This window comes from Osmia bicornis, chromosome 14, assembly GCF_907164935.1.
Source record: "Osmia bicornis bicornis chromosome 14, iOsmBic2.1, whole genome shotgun sequence".
NCBI classification, from domain to species: Eukaryota; Metazoa; Arthropoda; class Insecta; order Hymenoptera; family Megachilidae; genus Osmia; species Osmia bicornis.
Window position 1 is genome coordinate 4,502,362 of NC_060229.1, and position 22,200 is coordinate 4,524,561.

Sequence of the window (22,200 nt, forward strand, 5' to 3'; positions counted from 1 at the left end):
ATGTTTCATCATGGGTGTCGTGTTTGATCGTTCCTCGCGATTTCGCGTATTCCAAGACCCAAGGCAGTGAGATTATGATCGGCAAAGTGGACTTGGCTCGACAACCACTCGACGCCGTTAAGAAGTTCGCGGAATCATGTTCGCGACGAGTCCTCGAACCGAGTGGCTGACTTTTGGCGTGAGTATTTCCCATCTTAGTTATTGGAAGACGATATCGTTGCGATGCTCGAGCAATTATTATCACTGAACGTCGACCATGAACAGGGACGTTGAATCGTTCCGAAAGAATTTTACGGTTTCCAGGAAACGATCCTCATAATCGCGACTTAAAATGGTCATTCTCTATTTCATCCTCAACGCCCGGGAAACTCGTGTTCCGTTTATTCGACGGATGCAATTGCTGAAAAGCAATGGTACCGATAACAATAATTAATTATCGCGTTTGAATTTATCCAGGTGCGTTCGTTTCTGACACGCTAATGAAATTAATATGATTTCCAGCGATCGTGAAAACAAAGTAATTACTTCTTATCGCTTGGTATGCTTTTTATCCTTGAAACTGCGTTTCTCTTTGACGTTGATAAGCTATCGGGTTTTCCATGAAGTCGTTTACGTTCGGTTTTGTAATTGATGGCAAAACAAAAAATTGATGGAAATATGATCGATTAATAATAACACTTTGGTCGTTAGTGAAGGAACTCGTTGATTTAATTAACGGTGGAGATTTGGTTTGATTGTTTTATTTTAGAGGAAATACCAGAGACGCGTGTCGACGAGATCACTTTATACACAATCGAATTTATTAGGGGAGAGCTAAATAAATGGCCGATAGCTATCGAATTGGGAAGTCGAATCACGCTTCGAAACCCCAGCAACGAAATCCCTATTCCCGATCCCGGAAATGGTGTCGCCTCTGAATAAAATCAGAACTCTTGATAATGAAAAGGATGAAGCTTCGAACGTTACGGCATATTGTCGCAAATTATTTGTCGGGAAATTATACATCATTCGTTGTTCGGCAAAAATATGGCTACTCACGGTTCGCGAACTTAATTCCTAGTCATTGATTGCTCGTTGGAAATAATGGGATTGGCGTGTCGAGAACGTTTACGTAATCCCGTGGAAAATAATTAGCGCCGTGATACGACAGGTTCGAATTGTATATTTTTATGATTTATAGTTAAACAGCATTATTATGATCGATGCAGAAATTATCGCTCTTCTTTTGTTAACAACGCGGCTGCTTACTCATCGTTCGTTCGAATGATTTTTGAACAGCTGTTTATTTTCACTCGCGCAATTAAACCGTATACGAGAGGAATTTACATGGTAATGAGTTTCCGCTTGTGTGCCACGTTCTGTCGTGTATTGTTTCGTGACAGATAGACAACGAAATTAATGAAGAACCTAATAATCGTCAAGGGACTATTCGATACGAACCGCGTCGCATCTGGCAATATGTTTTACTACAATTATCATAATTAAACCGTAATGACTGTAGTGCGTTCCCTGGTAAAACACGATCGCTCTAGAATAATTGCAGATATAAACTGGAAACATCGTTGTTCTCTATTGCATTCGAAATTATAGAAATAAATTTCATTTCACCGTTGTTATTCTTCGAAACTATTCTGGGAAATTTAAAAAAATGAATCGTGTCTGGGATATATAGAAGCTTCTTCGAGAGGGGAGGATGTTGAAAGGCTCTTCTATATCTACGAGTCTTGACATTTAAATATTAATGGAAGGTTTCAAGTTTAAGGATGAAAAGTGCGGTGGGGATCGCCTGTGAACGTGTTTCGGTACGTTGATCTTACCACCTGGAAGAAGCTTAAACGCTTACGTCCTGATTCCAGGAATCCTATCCGAATCCTCTTCGATCCGTTGCTTTCTTCTTTCGACTCATCTTTGAAGTCGAGTGTTTCCTTTCTATCGGGAAAAAAGAAAATCAAACTAGAATCTCTATCTCGATCCGAATGGAAAGGGAAATAGGACGCGATCTAGTTTTTTCCGGGAAGTTTAATTTATTCGAAACATGATAAAGCGTTTCTGTCTTGAACGCACCAAAAACTACATCCCCGAGGGACGTAGTTGGTTTTGCTCGCTGTTCCTCTTGCTCGGTACCGCGTTAAATGAGTTCTGCAGTTAACAGGGAATATCATAAATCGCTGCCGGTGCATTAGCTCATGGTCCACCACGGTGGGATAGGATATAATCAGGCCAAGTCTAGCTGAAGATGACGCCAGGAATATTCCTCTTACCCTACCTACGCTGTTCCAATGCAACGCCGAAATTCGTGAGATTACACAAGATACCTATGATTAATACCCAGCTCGAGGCTGGCATCCGGTTTCGTTTGGCCTCGTTATCGATTCCGGTCCCGTGGAAAACCGGACGTCTCTCCTGATCCTGGACATTAATTCCTGCCGAGCTTTTACCGCCCCCGTTATGATTAATCCGGCCAACGTGGAACAATGCAACGCCCGTCTGTCGTTACCTGGCAAATACCGAAGAACAAACACAATACTGAGTCTGTCCGGTCGCTTTCGATGACGCTGGGCAATTATTTAGATAGTTGGAATTGCGATAAGTACACACGAGTCATCGTTGCGCTGACTTTACCGAAGCTTAATGGACTCGATAATGATTCAAGCGAGAATCTTTGGTCCCCCGAGGACGACGAACATCCAGGATTCTGATACCGTTATCTTTTCAGTTTATTCGGTGAATTTTCTATCGAAACGGAAAAGGATCCTTCTAAACGTGTAACGCGCTAAACAAAACGGGCTGGAAATTTCCCAGTTTGCTCGGTCTTTGTATCCGGAGTTAGCTGCATCGTGGCCGGGCATTTGCATAGTTCCCTCGAACGATGAACGGTTGATCGTACCGGGAAAGCTAGCAAAGGAGTATCGTTAAACCGTACCCGAGCGAACGCTTTTGTAGATGTTAAAGCAACCAGGGTAAAATCGTCGAGAGTTGTTACGGGAACGAAGCTTTATTGGCGCCCGTGGCTCTTTCCGAAACCGGGATAAATATCGTTTACGTTCCGCGAGAACTTTTCGATCATCCAAGTTAGCCGGTCGAAATTATAGCCGGCGCGAAATTTTCTAGTGTAATTAAGAAGCAGCGACACGAGCCAAGGGATTAAAGCTCCGTGCTTTTCGTCGCTGGGAGATTTTCCAACGGTCCCCTGATCTTCTGATATCCTCGCGCAGCTTAAACGGCTTTAATCTGTTCCTTGTCTCGCAACTTCCGGCGCCGAGGATTTTCGCGACTCGAACGATTACGGAAGGGCCCGTAGCGAGCGCGCGATTAGAATATTAATTGGTACCGTTCAGAGAAATCGGAGCTACGTGGCGCGAAACGCGAGGACCCGCCGTAATAACCGTGTTCGAGTAGCAATTTAATGACACTTTGTTCAACCCTTCCGAGCTGTTTCTTTGTGTCACGTAATATCAGCTGGAATTTAGGCGCGGTCTGCTTTTGAGCAGCATCGTCTCATGTATCTAAATATAATTTCATCTCGTCGTTAACTCCTATTAGCAATTACGGTTTTCCTTCTTCGAGTTTCCTTCGGAGAACGCAACACCTGATTCAATAATTCAATGATTAGTATTCCAGGAAACGCGACAGGGGAAAGAGCCGGTGGATTTTCAATAAAATCGCCGGTAAGTCGAAATCCACCGTAGAAACGCAATTCCCTGGTTTTCTCTGGGATCAAGAGTCAAAGCGTGTCCGTATCTTGCGTGCACGGATTACGTAAAAATACCAAGGATCCGAACGAAATTGAAACTCGAGCAATTCGCAGTCGGTGCTGTGTCTAGTTTAATTTGTCTCGGCTCGTGTGCAAGATGGCTGCTAACAATGTAAGCCAATCAATCCGAAAGGGTTACAACGTAAAGCGGAGAATTGCCTTGAACCGACGATCACCGATAGCAAATGTCGCGGTGACACGCATCTCGTTCCAACTACCTGCCATTTAACCGAATTATTTCAATAACTTTCACTATGAATCTTTTGATTGTTGACTGGAGAAAGATTGAAGGTACGTTTAGACGCACGCGATCGTCGAGGAACCCTTCTAACGTAGTAACTTTAAATTATAAACACGAGATGTTATTATCAATTATTCAATATTTTATATAGTTTTATTTTATTAAAAGATTTCTATAGAAAATAAATTCAGAATTTCTCGCGTATTTTCTTAAATACTTTTAATAGGTTAAATATGTACGCAAGATTTTGCTTGTTTAATCGATTCGTTCTTCGAAGAGCCGTTCAAACATTTTCACCTTCGTCCTTTCGTGAGAAAAGTCGGTTGTTTAGGGATTTTAAAGTTTGCACGCAAACAGCCGGTTGTGTACTGAAAACCGACGATTAGTTCTTTAAATCTTCGAGGCAGACGCTGGATCCGCTACGAATCTGGACGGGAATCCAATGTTCGCATAATTAGGCTGATTAATTCAAATCCAAAGAGGAGGCAAAGAGACGTGAAAACCCTTTCAGTCCGACCGTCTCGATCCTCATAGGCTGCGGTTTTATGTAAATTGACGCGTATAAAGGGTAATGGCTCTTCCAAGTGTTCCATTCCCTCGTATTCACTGGCTTGAATACATTTACTCTCTAAACAATTAACCTTGTTAATATTTATGACTATTAAACAGCGGTTACACCCCCGCGGCGTTGTCTTCTTATCGTTAAACGTTCTTAACAATTGTACGTGTCATTTGAAACACTTAGTTCTTCATAATAGAGTTGGCAATTCTTTTTTTAAATAATTAAGGTTCTAACGATAAAAGGTCTTGAAACAAGAAGGATCTGGTAACGAAAGGTTGTTACGAGAAAACAAGAAGACCGTCGGAAAACATACCCTGGGGCTGGTTTCATTACACGCGTACATACACGTGCTAATCGTAGTTGTAACGAAGTAACTTTCTTGCGGAAAGTAAAGCAACAACCGACGAGAAAATGAAGCGATCTCGTGTAATCTTAATCACAAGGAACCGGGGAAAATTATCTCGAAAAAGCGCGAGCACTGGTACACGAATCCCAGTACCAACACAACTTCTAATTCCCGAAGAACACGCACGGTAAACACGAGACGGTAAAACAAACTTCTAACGGTTAATACTTCTTCGTCTAACTCTGCTGTAATTTCAAATTATCATCCAACATTTGGCAAATCTCCTTCCATACTTTACTTAACAAACTTTGTTATTAAATCAGCCCTCTTATTCTCGAATAATAATCGTATTTCCCAAAATTTCCAGTCGTAATATCGTAGGAAACGTGAAGAATTTTACGGTGCATTCCGCGAGCATCTAGTCGATCCTCGTCGACGACAAGCGAAACGTGATTTACAACCGTTCGATTGCCTGATCTGAAAGGTACACCGCGTTTATTTACGATCCGAAAAAAGTACCTCCCCGCGCATTCGATAATTCCTTATTTATCTACGTATGTACATACATCCATTCCTTCTTTTCATCGAGTGACCACGATGCCGAGCGTGCATCGCGTTCCGGTCTTTAAAGGACGGGTTATTTATCTTCGGCATCGAACGACCCGGTCGCCACGCTTCCGTTTCTCGTGCCAACGAGATTTTCCAGCCAGAAAAGTGAACGACGCGCTCTTTTTTAACGGTCGGACCGTGGAAGAAGCGGACGAAAATAGAGGTTTGAAAGGGGATGAGAGGAGAGGCAGGGTTTCGGTTGAAGAAGGAATCGTCGTAGTCGCGGTTAGAAACGTTTGAAAGGGATGAAAGGGTGGCGCGAGGAGGGTTGTGTATACGTATAGGGTTGGGGCTCGGGGTTGGTATTTTCTAAAGACGCTTACGCTTCAGCCAGCCGCGAAACCGCGGCGAGGCTGCCGCCTATATTTACTCATTTTCTTTTGGGCGTATCTCAAAGAGAGCGACGCCTTGGTCGTCGCTCGGCGTAAAAATGCGCAGCTATTCCGTCTTGCCTGGAGGCTTAACCTCGCATGCGGTAATTCACGTCCCGCCTAGCCTGGCATCTCGTTTGCCAGCAACCCACCTACGTCTTCGTCGACCAGGCTTAGGAAATTTCCTTCAAACCCTTCGACCTACGGCCTGCCGTCCGCGCTTTCTTCTCCTCCTGGCCCATTTCAGAGTACCAACAGACACTTTGTTGTTTCCCAAGATCGTTCTGATTCCTCGTATCGTCCGATCCAATCGTAATTCTACGTATTTCGTGGAAGAAGTTGGATCACCCCGAAGATGAACGTTCCGCTTTTTTCTTGCGCGTTCGTTTATAATGTAGACCGAAACGAACGATAAGAAAAGTTGTTTCGTTTTTGGAGCTTCTTCGGTGACGTTAGTTGGGGACGAACTAAATGGCTTTCCTAAGGGGAAAGTTTTTTTCCATCCAGACGATTCGTCGTCGACGATGAAAAGAAAAGAGATCGTACATCCGATGAGGATTGATTCTCTTCTTTAGCTGGGCGAAAGTAATCACGATTTTGTTTGAACTGAACGAAAATTGTATAATCCTAGTTCGAGGAAGAAACGAGGAGAAATAGTAGGAAGTGAAATTGTAAGGGAACGAAGGAAGAAGAAAAGTAAAGAGGCAAGGAGACACGTCTTGGACTTATACTCGCGCAAAAATGGCCAAACTTAGAGGTTTCTTCATGGTCTGCTGCCTTCCTTGGCACATTCAGCACGTCTGCGCCTTTAACTATTCCAAAGTCTTGCTTCTGCCCGTAAAAATCTTTCCTATTGATTCTCAGAGAGCGGTCGGGCTGATTTAAAATTTGGCACACTCTCTGGGTAGCTCTTCTCTTAACGAACGATATCTGTTTCTCTTTTTCTTATTTAGAGACTCTATTTTTCAATGAAAAGCGATAAAATACGGAGCTATATTTCGAGTTTGCCTCTTATTATTATAAAATTTTAAACAGCTAACAGGGACCGTGAATGCTGCAGGGGTAATACAATTCATAAATCAAAAGTAGAAAAATTAAAATGGAAGGAGAGATTTCGAGCCAACGGAAGAAGCTGAAGAAAGAAGGAATCTTTTTCCCCGCGTTTCGTACCATGTCTGTTTCTCGCGAGTGATCTCGAAACTCCGAAATGTTTCTCGCCAATATAGATCCGTCGGTGTTCTCGCGCGCTGCCAGCCACGGAAGCTTTTCGTTTACGACGCGAATCCGTTCACCATCGATTCTCGTTTCGCGAAACGACGACGAATATCCGTGTTGGAATAGCGGTAAACGCGGTCGGGTCGTATCTCGAATTCACCGCGAAGTTGGTCGGCCGTCGTCTGGATATATATTTCGATCACGCGCGTTTTATGTGCTCGACCGGCGATAAAGAAAGTATCCTCCGGTATTCCTTGTAAATATTTTCCTGCTCGATCCACGAGATTGCTTGCGACCAGGAGAAACGAGTTGCACACCGTCGGCCATCCCTCTGATACACGAATAGATTTTCGCGGCCGTGTACGTAAGTACGTGCCAAGAGAGCTGGCTGCATTGTAAAGTTGATGCTCGAGAAGATCGTTCGTTCTGTCGTATGTTTTGCGCCGAGACCGGAAGCCCTACAGTTCGCGAGCATTGCTTTCTGGCTTCTCGAGATTGAAGCGACGAACCGTCGAACAAATCCGAAAGATTGCCTTGGAAATGCAATCGCGACCGAGACATCGAAGTTCCGCTAGGAAGAATGATTTAAAATTGGATCGTCACTTTCGCGGAGAAGTATCTTTTATGCCGAATGAAAATTTTGTTGAGGACAAGTGTTATAAATTCTCGTTCGTTTCTCTTCTTAAACGAGGGTGACATTTTGTCGGGGATTGGAAAAAATGATACGACTAATCAGGAATCGTGAGTGTCGCTCTTGGGTCGATGTATCACCGAGGATTCGCCGCAAGAAATGGCCGGGTCGTTCGACTGTCGGGTCAAGGGGTGGTTTTAGAAGGCAAAGGAGGGTAGCTGGTAGACGGCCGCAGCACACATCCGACTTTATGAGCCGCCATCGCTCATAGAATCTTCGCCGCAATCTTTCGTGAGAAGCCCTTAGAGAAGCTTGCACAGGGGAGAAAAATTGTCCGAGGGGTTTGAGAATCGATGAGTTTGCATTAAACATCTCCAACCTGACCTCCTATCCGAGGTTACTCTTCGGGATGGCGAGCTTTCTCGATGCCCTGGCGTGCCTCGGGAATCACGAATCCATGCTCCGGATCCCGAAGGTATAAGGTATGAACGTTCGAACGAGTTTCGAATCAGAAGGAGCGAGCTTCCGAACGATTCTTCGATTACGCAGCCAAGGCACGTGCGATTCGCATTGTTAGGAAAATGTTTCGCTACTGCTGAAAGGAGCAGACTTCAGAGAATAGAAACCTGTTCGAATGGATTCGACTGTCTATATCACGGATCAGTTGCGTTATCGGTGCAACCTAGAAGCTTGCTTGTTTCCTGATCGAACACCTTCCACCCTCGAATGTTTTGAAGGGAAAGGATGAAACTGCACGTCATACATTTTGCAACAAATTGCTTGAGGCAATTCTTCTTCAGCTGACTTGGGATCATTTTGAAATTACCACATTGCGAGATAATTACTTTCATCAAGATTTTTAGAAACTTCAAATTATTGAATATTGAATCATTTAAATTTTCCAGCTTTTGAGTTTCACATTTTTGTTCGCGAATCGTAAACGCTGTTACAATGATAAAAGGACAATATCTTTTAAATTTATTAAAGCGATTACTGCAACATCAAACAATTCATCGTGTAATAGATTACATCGATGCAATATCTATAGAGAAGCACGTGCCACACGTTTCCGATCCATATGTTTCATTAAAAATCTATCAAACGGGAAGGTATTAAACCGAGAATATTTGAAAAGAGAGCAGAGAAATGTAACTCGTTTCGGAAAATCAACTAATAAATTTTTTCTCTGCAACCCCCAGCCGGAGTATGCAATTTCCATGCTTCACACGGTTGAAAAATTGATTTTCGAAAAAGGAAGGACGATATTCGCATGATCTGCAGCTTTCATTTTTCATTTATTTTCTTTTATAAAAACAACCAAACAATCCTGTATATTTTTCGATCCATTTGAACGCATTCTGTTTTACGAGCAGAAAAGTAAACGAATAGCTCCGGAGGAGGTAGTCGAAGTATCGTGCACATATTTTTCCATGAGCTCGCACAAATTGTCAGCATTCGTAGTCGTCATAAAATTGAAATAAATACCGGTTGTTCGTGTTTTTTCAACCATTTCGTACGACACGATGACCACTGGCTGATCCTAGAGACACCTGTGTATTTTCTACGATGTTCACCCACGAGTCGTAGCTCAGTCACGTAGAAACGTAATGTGTATCGTTTACGTGTCCCGCGGTATTTGTTCTTCTATTTCTCCAATTGCTCGTGCTGTGTACCCTTTGCGCTATTATACGCCGGACCGGATGTACTCGTGTGAACCGTGCATAGCGTACGACACCCGTGAGGATACCTTCATTTTCAACGATTCTCCCTCGAGTTCGAAACACTGCTTTTTAATAGCTTGATCCATTTAAACGAAACATCGATTCGTTTTATCTATCGTTCTTTTATATTTGATCAGGTTCGACGGAATGTACTAAATTGGGTGATAATTTTAAGGAGATTAAATTAAATAAATTAAGAGTTATTAATAGCCAAAAGGAAGAAAAAAGCATCGTTGACACAGCTATTACCATAAATCGCGGATTAATTCAGGAATCGTCTGGGAAACTTCGTTCCGGAACAGAATAAACCAGGGAATTTCTCCGGCCTGGTGTAGCGGGCCGGGGGCGATACGTGTCCTGCGGGTCGAAAGTAAGTGAAAAGTAAAACGAGAAAGGCAAAGAAGAAAAACGAGGACGCGGAAAAGTACAAGGCTCGCCTAGAGCAATAATAATATCGGAAAGGTCGAGCTTATACTGCGGCCAGCCTTTTCCCGATAGTTCGAACCGGCCGAACGAACTTTCGGTCAAAGTTGCGAAGCTTTAAAGCGAAGGCTTTAACGGGACTTCGCGCCTCGTGCAACTCTTCTACGTTCGTGAAACTCGTGTGGAGAAAGAAGAAGCTGGATAGGAGAAAAGGGAAGGGGACAATGATGGGTAGAGAGAAGAATGCCCTGGCAAGTATATAACTTTGCCTCCGAAATATACTGACCTCCGCGTTAAGGGTTCATTTTCAACGCTCCCGAGCTTCTCAATTCTCGTGGAAGTTTTTATTATCCGCGTATTTAACTTCTCGATCGAGAAAGTTTCGTTTAAAGAATTATTCGAAACTCTAAATTGTCTTTGGTTTGAACTGCTGTTTAATCCTCCAAACCTGGTGTCTGGCGTATAAGATTTCGAAATTATTATTTTAGATAATTTTATTAGCTGCAGGAATTATTTTTAATTGATTCTATTTAGCGAGACGAAGTTTAGTAACGTGGTAGTTTTGGATATTCGTGCGTGATTATTCGTGCCACGAAGAGAGGCAACGCAACATGAGCCGAGTTAATCATTCATTCGAATTAATGCGAATTGCGCATGAATACGTAAAGATCTAGCAATGATGTGTTCATAGTTGATCAACATTTTAATTAGGTAAATTTGCAGCATGCAAACAGCCATGTGCGTTGATATCTATGACTCATGTTCATTAGAGAAAATTCTCTAATAATAAACTTTCATAGAAAAATATTAGATACTTGTTCGACTAAAAAGTTTCCATGGTGTTACAAAAAGGCTTTGGAGCGCATGATACATATAAAAATATAATGCTCTATAAAAATTGACGAGCCAAGAATTTTTATGGAGATAGTTTTTGATAGATGCGTTATCTGCATTAAACTATAAAATGTTGAACGCGATAGGATCTGAGAAAGATGGGTCACTGATGCTTTAATAAGTAAGAAAAAATCTTCTGGGTAAGGATTTCGCTCTCTGAATGAAAGTAAGTGAAGATTTTGATCACGTCGGTGCGTAATGGTCAGTAAATAACGAATGACCGTGTCCGACTCGGATAGCAGTCATCATCTTTCATCGAAGTAACGGTTAGAGATGCTGAAACTTTTCCAAACACTCCAAATAGACGTTTCCTTATTCTGGTTCGAGCAGCAGGAAGGAAAACTTTGTTCACTTTAACCGAAACTTCTGCTGTAATTTCAGTGATGATAAATCGGCGATAAACGCGTTAGATGGCTGCTACCCCATTTCCTACCGTTAGAAATATAGTCTAAAATGTATAATCACTTATTATTTAACCCTTGAAAAAGCGTATCGAAGCTCTAATTATTAAAGAATAGAAATAGTTAATTTTTAAATTTCAAATTTCAAGATTTCTATTTACTATTTTACATTACTTGTACAATAATAATATTTTTCTATTCTTTTAATTATTTAGGTATGTGTAATCTGGCTCTCTCCATGGTCCGCGCTCCAAGGGTTAAAACTTCTGTATCCAATCCCCGATCATCAAATGAACCTTTCATTATTTTTTTTTAATTTCCATGAACATGTTCAGGCTGTACCTATATTCGAGCCCTTTAGGACGCACTTATGTCATCGTTTCGAACATCCTCACGAGACCCGGACGTCCGTGAATTTAACCGCTGACTTCGCCGAGATACGACGTTCACTTTGCGCACGCTAATGGGCTTCGAAAAGTTTAATCTGTACTTGGGATATCGTATGCATTAGCGACGTGCTTGTATCGTAAACTTGGTTACTCTTACGCGGCAACTTTGATCACCGATACAAGTTGAACGCGTCTGGAATATCGTTACCAGCACGATAATCGCTTCTCAGCTGGTACCATCGGAACGTTTCCCATCGGCATACGCCAGCTAGAATCTCCGATTTTCATCCGAATAATTCGAGCACCCCGGGTTTCGTTAGACTAATACAACGAAATTGAGAAGTTTACGAGGAATCCAAAGGTATTCCAGCGAAAAATACTCGGCTTTAGATCGGATAATCAGTCCAAACACCGACCACGTTAATTTACTCGAGTAAAGACAATCAAGGTGATTAATTTACTTTTCAACTTTCTCTCTTACCGGAATTTTAAACGGAATTCTATAGGCTATGGCATTTTGAAGCAATGCAAAAGTTGAAGAAATTGTATGAACATTTCGTGGTGGAAAATTTCTTGATCACAGATTTATTAAACTCGCAATCTATCCATGATGGTACAAGCTCGTAACCATAAATATAAAATCTAAAAAAATTTTGCTTATAAGTCGTTATAGCAAGAAGATTACGCGTTGTATCAAAATTTTTTTCTAGACGAACGATTCTCGAGTGACTTTCTCAAGAAAGCACACTTTTCCAGTAATCGTTTTCTTGTTTTACATGCTTGCATCGTTAAACGTTGATGAAATTCGCGAACGTTACGATCGCAAGATTCGATGGTCTCTGGTGGTGGGTTTGGCGAAGCGAACACACTAGTGTTCGCAAGGCAGTATTTACGAGCTCAGGTAACCGTGTAAACCATCCGGCTAATAGAATATGCCCATTTTCTGGCCCCGTAGGAAACATAAGGGCTCGGAACCGTAACGAGGAAACCTCGGCTTCAACGTTATCGCGATTTTCCCCTCTTGCATAGGGACGAGTATAACTTTGCACAACGTAGCTTCGCGTAACCTGTGTGCAAATTGTCGACATACTTCGTCTTGTTGATTTTTCTTTCCATTAATCCCGAGACAGTGACAGTTTACATTTCATTTTTATTTTCTAAATTGTTAGACTTAGCGTAGATTAAGAAAAAGGAGGAATGAAATAAGGAACAGTGGAAGGAGGGTCTGAAGGAAAAGACAGAAAGTTGGAGATTCGAAGAGCAGTGAGTTATTAAAAGTTTATTAATTGCGAGAGAACAGTGAGAGTCATTAAGGGTCCATTGTAAACTTTCCTGTATAATTAAGCAAAGTTTCGTTCTTATTAATGTTTTATAATAATCCAGCAGGTGAGATTTACTTTGAAATAATCCCTCGATTAAGTATATTTCTAAAATCGAAAGTTTCAAACAAAAGGTACGAAAGAAAGAGGCGGTAGAAATGTTGGGATAGTTTTAATTAGGTTCACATCTGATAATAAAATACAGCCGGAACAATAGAGTTGCGAGCGACACGATGCTATTGAATATTTTAATTGAGTAATTAGACTCCCCTGTTCTTGTTTTCCCTTCGTTTCGCCGCTATAGGATTCCCTGAGAAGGGTGAAGTAAACTTTCCACCCTTAATGCCACGGTTTACGGTGACAATGAACGGTGGTGATTAGAAAAAGGGAAAGCAAACCCGTTACGGGATATTTTCGCTAACAGACACCGGGAAATTACCAAACTTCGTTATTTAATTATCACCGGCCCATTCGCACGAATGTTGATATTAACTTAATCAAATTCAATGTGAAGGGTTAATATCAGATCGTACTGTAGGAAAGTAAAATGCTTTCAAAGGGCTGTTAGTAAAAATAGAATGGAGGATAGTGTTACCGATGGTATAAATAGCCAGGTTCGAAGGTAGAACGGGGTGAATCGTGTTGGTCGAACGCCATGAAACGAAATGGTTGAAAGGAGCAGACCCTTCGGCGGTGTTCGAAGTGAATTCAACGCCGAAATCGACGATACGATCCACTAGGAAAGAATCGACGTCGTAGTTTCGAGCCAACTACGAGCGCGAATGGAAACTACAGCAGCCGTTGGGAAAAGTCTGTCGTGAAACAAGAAGTGGGTAACAATGGGGTATTCTGTGTAGGCGTGTCCGTTCGATCGTGCTCGCAGGCATTCCCTATGAAACGAGACGTTAAAACGAGAAAGGAAGCGTGTGAGTCAGGCAAAGGACAATGGCAGAGAATGGCCAATTTTGGAATTGAACGTGAAAGAAAAATTCCTTTATAACATTAGTCGCAACGATCTAAAGAATCAGTAACTCGTTAGTTGCTGTTCCCTTTTCCCTATTCCTTTCCATTTTTTTTTTTTAAATTAAATTATTGTGTATGGGCATTGGCTGCATGGAAATATCATTAATATAATTAATATAAGAGGGATCATTACCTGTGGCAATAAATAAGAGAACATACAGTGAAATTCCTGCAATGTTCTGTTACGTATTTCAATCTGAATTTCACAGCTATGAAATGCTCAGAGAATGTACAACTAATGGATGTAAAGTATGGTATTAATTTAACAAATTTCAATTAGTTTATACAAACCTCGAATATGAATAGTAATATAGAGCAATAAACACATTGACTGCCACAGTGAAAATACCTGTGCATGGTCAGACGTGTTATAACTACAAATTATAATAAAAGTTCATGAACAAACTTGAATGTCTCCAGCATTCTTGAAGCTTAAAAGTACGAGAACAGATATGTATTAAGATAAAATGTTGAACACAGAATAGTTCGAGAGATATTTCAAATCAAGTGTTGCAATGCACCTACTCGATGCACATGCATTTTTTTGAAAGCGAATTTTTTCACTTTTCTTTACGTAGATCGATTCTTTTAGACATTCTGTACAAGAAAGTATTAGGGTAAAATGTTGAAAACAGAATAGTTTGTTAGATATCTCAAATCAAATGTAGCGATGCACTTACCCGATGCACATGCACTTTTTTTATAAATCGATTTTTGGACTTTTTTTTACGTAGATCGATTCTGCTAGGCATTCTGTACAAGAAAGTATTAGGGTAAAATGTTGAAAACAGAATAGTTTGTGAGATATCTCAAATGAAATGTAGCGATGCACTTATCCAATGCACATGCACTTTTTTTATAAATCGATTTTTGTACTTATTTTTACGTAGATCTATTCTTTTGGGCATTCTATATGAGAAACTATGTACATATGTCTTATCCCAGGTAAAATCAGAGCATTTTTTCTAAGGTTTTGGCGCACTTTCGTGGCTCGATATTCTTCCCGCGGATAAACAGGAACCGTTTGAAACAAACGTTTCATGGACGTGGCCAACACCACCGCAATCTCTGCCGCTTGGTGATTCTCCAAATTTCGTGCCTTCCAGTCGTGGCACGTACGTTCAGTTATTTGATCTGCCCCTTAGATTCGAAGTTGGCCGAAAGCACGGCCAGCGATACCTTTCGACCAGTTCCTATCCAATTTGCCTTGTCCGTGAATTTAGAGTCTCCCCAGAAACGAACAGAGAGAAGGGCAGGAAAAAAGGGGTAGAAAGACCGGAGTAATCAAAGGAGGGAAACGTGGCGTAGATGAAACAAGAGGAAGAAAAAAGCGCAGTTAAATTACAGTGTAACGTTGGTCAGCTTTACGTATTCCGCTTGGACACGCGAGGCGGACCCTTAAATTCATCGCTGACCTGATTTACACATGGCGTGTAATTTGAACGGAATGCATCGTCGAGATAAGAAATCGTAATTGAACCTTTGAACCGTGTTCGTAGATTCAAGTGGTGGAAAAGTCGTGGAAAGCTACGACATGCTAGAAACTGTTGCTATTTATTTCCGCGTGTTAAATTTTAGATTAAACCAGATATAATATTTCATACTCTTTTTTTGTTTAAATATAGGACGTAAAATAATGAAAAACTCCATTGCCATTTTGAAATACAAGCAATGAAAACTCTACTCAATATTTGTTTTAACATCTCATCTCCTACGCCATGTTTTTAATACACTTTAATGGTGATTTATGTTGCATGATATTCAGCCAAAAAAGAAATATATCCGGATAAATGCCAGTCCCATTTAAATTGATACAGTGCGGGTAAGCTCGAGTTTAAATAAATTTGAATACTAAATCAGAGAGTAAAAAGGTACGCTTTGGTTTCGTATCGAGAAACTCTTCACTGGCTAATAAATGTGACTCGGTTTCAAGGAATATTTCAGCATCGTTTAAAACAGTAACGGACGTCCGTGGACATGGAGAAACTGTGCGTTAAATTTCAACTTGACGACAATCCGTGGTGCCCCCTTTCGTTATCGGCTGCCAATCCTTTTGACTCGTTCCCATCGAAATGCGTATCGATATCGTCGAGCGAATTCGACAATTTCGCGTGTACCTCGTAACAATTTCAATTTCTGCCCCGCCGAAATCCCATTTTCCAGCGGAATACAATGGGAAATTTTATCGAACGGTCCTGTCTCGTCGTTCCGCGCCGATCCACCCACTTTCGACTCTCAACCGACACACTTCTCCCTCGCTTCTCCATCGTTCCCGGTCATTCTCGCAGGATTATGTTAAACAGCAGCCGCCCGCTAGCGATAAAACACGTCAATTAAACAATAATCTTTAAAGAAAATTCTCGAAAATTGTTCCAAATAATTTCCCATGCGAACGGGTTAAAAAACATTTCCGTATTCCCTGTAATCCAACGATCGAATTGTTCGACCGAAAGATTCGGGAAATTGGTAGGGTAAACAACGGGGAACACGCCAGAGGCGAGCCAGACATTCTCGAAATTATTAGTTCGCAAACTATTTGCATTAACGTTAGATCAAAGAAGACGGTCTTGGCACCGAACAACCAGGTATTTCGTGTTGTACGTCAACCGTGATTGCGTGCGGCAACGGTAGAACAACGACGTTACTACACGTTACAGTTGACGGAAGTTCACTCTTAATCAGCTGCTTATTAGAATTAGCCGCGTGTCTGCGTGCACTCGTGATACGGTAACAACTGGGTCCACTCGAGAGAGGCGGAAGTTTGTTCGCAAGAGCGTGAGCAGAGTCTAACCTCGTTTGAACGTGAAGCTCGAAGAGTTTCCATATTCGAGCAACTTACTTTAACTTTAACAGAAGCTCGTTGCCTGCATTGCCTGTAACGCTTTGTTAAATAAGAATGGATTTTAACACTTTGCCTTTCGCCAATATTGTGCCTCAAATTTGATACACGACTAAATGTAGTTTCTTCATTGTTTTCAGGTGGATCGAGCTTGGCAGGCGTTGTGGCCGGAAGTAAATCAACGAAACCCTTGAATAAACCAGAATTCGACGACATCGCACCCCGAAATATCACCGCCATCGTTGGTCAAACAGCGGAATTGAACTGCTTCGTGAAGCATCCTGGAGACAGGGTGGTGAGTGATATTCCTTTTTATTTCAGAAATACCATGGACACATTTTTTTGTGTAAACGAAGCGTTATAAATTAGGTAGATTGTTATTCGCAACATTATCGCGATGCTGCATTAATCAGGTGTTAACTAATCCTGGGAAATTGCGAGCTTAACGAATGACGAGTATCATCAGTTTCCCTGCTATTCTCGTTGTCATCGGTGTGATTAATAATATTTGAAGAAAAGCGTCGGTTCGAAAGCTTATTTATTTAAATAATTATCCCAAATATAATTGGGAAAAGCGCAATCCAAGCTTGCAATTTCCTGAAAAATTTATGACCATTTATATATAACTTAATTTTTATTAGGCATTTGAGAATTAATTAGCTGTTAAAATATTTATGGTTTTAAACATCGTTTTATCGTAATAGCAAACGTACTGAAAAGATGCATTTAATCAGAATTGAAAGCTCAGCTTCCCGTCGACGATTCTAAAACTTTCAATTGCAAAAACTTCCCTGTCGTTCTTATCGCGATTCATTCAGTTATCTCACGCCTGTATTCGCCTGTGCAACAAACGGAGCTTGTTCTTTATTGTCCCGCTAGCTTTTCACAGTTTCGATGTTGTTTCTTCAAAAGAGCAGCGTGAAATCATTATGAGAAATATTCGTTTATCTGTTAATTCCACGATTAATATTTTAACAGTCGTTATTCTGCAACAAAAACATTTACACGTTCATTAACGCGATTACCTTCGATGTTACACGGGTCAAGAAAGATCCGGGCGATATCACAATACTTTAACGAGCTCGTACAAACGATTTCCGGTCCAGTACGGTTCATTAAATATTCGTGATGACGTTAAAATCCACGCGCACAACGTCGAACAGAAATATTCGCGTAATTATGAAGGTATGGACATTAGCATAGGTATAAACCGTATCAGTATGCATAATGGCTAGTTTTCATCGAACTCGCGTGCACAGTGATCGTGTAATGATTAGTTATTACCGCATGTATGCATATTGTCGCTACAATTTTCCAACAAACACACCTACCCATCTATAGTTCATAAACTATCGATCGTGAACAATTGCGAATTATTTAATCGTGTCCTGAATCGGTGAGAATCAAAAGGACAAGTGTACATACGATAACGTCGCCTTTGGCGTCTATCAAACGATTCATTTATTTCATGAATGAAACATTGATAAACGCCTGCTCCTCTATTTGCTGTACACCGTCATAATTTATCGCTGCTTCGGGTGATACTGTAAACGGTGTTATTTGACAGCAGTCAGTATTACAGCCTGAAGATATTGCCAGGAAAACCGTATTTCAGATGTACATTTAGCGAGATAATTATAAATTTAATTCAAAAATATGAAATCAGTGGTTATTCTGATTGATATCAATTTATTCTGAAAATCAATAGCTGCTAACGCGAATTTTGTCAGCACCAAAATTTAATATAGCATATCTGAGTTATTATTAAAGGCAAACGTTTGTAAGGCAAATATTAAATTGGCAAATAATTCACTCCGTGGTTTATTGAAATTAAGATTAAATGATTCTTATGAGTCGAGAAAATATGAAAATGATTTTTTAAGTAAATTTACTCTCTGAATCAGTAAAAATCGAGTTCCGGGTGTAAAACATTGAATGGAATATCGTTGAAAGTTCGTGATTAAATTTTATAAAAGCATAACAATATCATATTTTGCACTGTAGATTGAAAAAAGCAACATGTTTGAAATATTCATCTCGTATTGCATTACGTGTACCTATTCGGATTTTATTACCAACAGCGTTTGGAAATCAGCGTGTACGAAAAGAGCGGTGTATCGATCTACTGGGTCGTTTGATGGATAAAACTTGGCCAATAAAAGTGGTCGTGAATTGAATTCCCTTGCCCTACGAGGCAAGCTGACGATCTCGAAGCTTTTATACACAGCCTACTAACACCGACGTCCCTTTGATATCGCATGTCCAAATCGGTTCTACTTTAACGCGTCACCGGGCGTCCATCGGTCTAGCAGCAAGAAAGACAATTCCTAAATCTCTTCTCCGTCCCCTTTTCGTTCCCGAACTCGCCCTGATATCGCGTGTGTGTGTATATGCGTCAATAGCAGCGTGTACGTGTGTTGTAGAGAGCTGCACAAGCAGTGTCTTTAATTGCTAGGTAGTAGAGTCTCGAGTAGCGGAAGAAGCGAGTACAGGTTAGACTAGGATTGCCAAGGGTGGTCAGGGGTGACTGCACCCTCGCTGGCGGCAAATGAACCGATCAAGCATACTCGGCCAAGTGGTTACAAAGCCAGGCCACCTCGTTTTTCTACCAATACACCTGCTTCGCGTGCACATGTACAGGCGAAGGGAACGTGTGTAGGAATGTAAATGTATCTTGGTGGAGGTAGACAACTTGCAAAGATCAAAGGATAAATGTTAAATAGCGGACAGTAAATTAAGTGTTACGTCAGGTGATTTAATCTGAAACTTTTTAGAACTTTCATCCCATAATTATTTTTCAACCCTTCTCCATTGAAATATTAATTGGGAACTTAAATTTCAAATATTCTATAGTAAATTAAGTAGACAATACTGAAGACTCTGAGTTGGTTCCAAGTGGTTCCAATTTTATTATTTATTTCATGACTACACTCATTAAGTTATATATATTTCTTCCAACTCGTAATAGAAGGTTAATTGAATTTCATGCTGATGTATATTTTTAATTTGAAGGTTTGAGGATTTTTATTGAAAGTATCGTGGCTTGTAACAGTAGGGTAGAGTGCATGCGCAGGTGTCTTGAAGTCTTCAAAATTTATGATGCACGGTTCAGTTTAGCATTTAAAGTTGATCACTTTGCATGATACGAACACCCTTCACTCTCTCCATCGCCACACGTCCTTTGAACCCTTTGCATTTCTTTACCCCCTCGGTTCTTTGACACCTGCCACATCCCGTCAGCTAAACAAGCTTTAGACATTAAATGCATCCAGTTTTCATGGCAACAAAGGGGTTAACATTTTTTTTTCAGAAACCTTTATTCGACCTACTTCATCCCCATTCGCGAACGCCTTGTACATTTTTAACCCTCCCGTCTGTATCCTTTTATTTCCCTCTGGCAAATCGATGAATCGTGTGTAAAAGGCGTTGTTAATGCCCTGGAACAGCGTAGAGGGATGCATTGGTCTTCTATTAGGCGGATGCATTAGCCTGAATAATGCAGTAGGTTTGATACGGTGATGCATGGGCTTCTTAAAATTCCGCTGGAAAACTGTTGCTCGCCGCTACATCACTGTTCCTTCCCAGAGAAAAATACACCGGTCTGCATCTCGTTTGCGGCTACACAGAGCCAACACCGTGCCTGATTGCGCCAGTCTGCTTCCGTCCAAGTGATCTGTTTAATCGTGTCCTTCCCATCGCATGTAAACCGATGGAAATAGTTCGGATGGCTTAAGCTTAATCGCGTATCCGGTGTACACGGTACCGTAGCGCCACAAGGAATTTCAAATGCGCGTGTCAAGTAGTACTACCGTTTAATTATTCGAACCCGTTGATCCGAAAGAGGAAATCAATCGGGTAGGTGAGAATTTTTCCCGGTGTGTCGTACTAACGAATTGATTACAGAGGAGATCGATCGAAAACGCAAACGCGAACGCGTCGAGGCGAGGCAACAGTTTCGGGGCGATGTTGTCCCGGTGGAAAATTGAAAAACCACATCGAAAACTCTACGCTTCGTTGTACGCGCGCTGATGAGAAAGAAAAACATATTCGAAATGATGGCTGAGACGGAGGCAGAGCGGAACGCAACAACATCGCTTCACCGGTAACTCCGATAATTGTTTTAGCGGCGGATCGGGAACATAATACGTTGAACTGCTTTGTACGACGGGGGTCCGTTTAAACTTAGTTTAATTAAACCGTGGATTTATTGGGCAACGCTTGATACCTACACACGAAGACACCGGCACGCTGCCTAGCGACAACGCCTGTACCTGCCTCGTGGGGGTTGAAACCGGGGGGGTTGGTTACCGTATCGAGTGGAACTCTATACATATGTGTACGTGTGCGCGAACGTACAGGTGTGCGCCACAGTGTATGCCGGTACATGAGATCTAGACGGGGATGGAATCTTCGAAATGGCCCCGGGAGAGATATTGCCGAGCATCAATCGGGATAATGGCGGTGATCTAAGAAGGGAGGGTAAAGTCCGTACCAAGAATCCGTACGATGACCATGAACGTCTGACGATAATAACAGTGAGTGGAATTGTAGGAGAAAAATGTCGGAAGATTAACGGACATTTTTTGTAACTTGTATACGTCTTTCGAAAGATAACATGGAATCAACTGTAATCTTAACTTCGCAACGTTTCGAAGAAAATACTGATCTCTTCGAGCTTTATTATATATTTTTCATATCCTTTATACCTTTCGCGAGAACCATTCTGAAAGTTATCTATCGAGGCCTCCTGGGTGGTGTTGCCATTTAAGGGAGGACAGACGGGTCTCGTCGGTTTACAAGAAACCGTAAATTGACGTGGACGACAGGGGCGTAGTTGTATCAAGGAGTTGGAAATTGGGTTGAAGTACAACGACCGGTCGTTATGTGTCAGCTCTTGTTAGCCGACTTTCTTCCACTCGTCGTACACACGACCCTGTGTATTTGAATAAATTTCTCATTTTTTTTTTCCTTCTACATTTGAACCGTGTAATTTTGTTGAAACGCGTTTGAACACCCACTGCTATTGATGTCAGCAAATATTTACACGGTCGGGGAAAGTTTCAGCGGAGCATTTCTAATCGTCGGCAACTAGTTATACGAAACAGCGAGCATAGCTAGGTCGATCGCAGAAGTTCCAATTACCTTGAGAGAGCGTAACGTGCTCCGTTCCGGGGTCGAAACGTTTGCAACAGATATCTTATTAGAACGATGGTTACGTTCATTAAAGTTCGTCGAACAATTAATCGCGAACTGTCTGTCGCATGAAGCAAGTTTACCTCCGTCCAATTGAAACTAACTGCGGACGTTAATAAGTTAATCAAAAGGCTTATGATATTTTCTCGTCATGAAATTCGATCAAAGAATTTCGTACCCTCTACAATTATAATACAATTTCCCTCGATTGCTGCTCTTCCGAGAAGCAAACGCGCGCTCCTGTGTAAACGTTTTCATCGTAGAATTCG

The 22,200-nt window shown here is 41.3% G+C and overlaps 1 protein-coding gene across 1 annotated transcript in view; it reads left to right on the forward strand.

Annotated features, from left to right (window-relative positions):
- Nucleotides 1–22,200, forward strand: part of LOC114872767 (zwei Ig domain protein zig-8-like) — a 78,801-nt gene continuing 56,601 nt past the window's right edge. Inside the window, exons 1-3 of the mRNA XM_046288712.1 lie at nucleotides 1–21; nucleotides 88–178; nucleotides 16,879–17,033. Coding sequence (XP_046144668.1) covers nucleotides 1–21; nucleotides 88–178; nucleotides 16,879–17,033 — 267 coding nt within the window. The remainder of the gene's footprint in view (nucleotides 22–87; nucleotides 179–16,878; nucleotides 17,034–22,200) is intronic.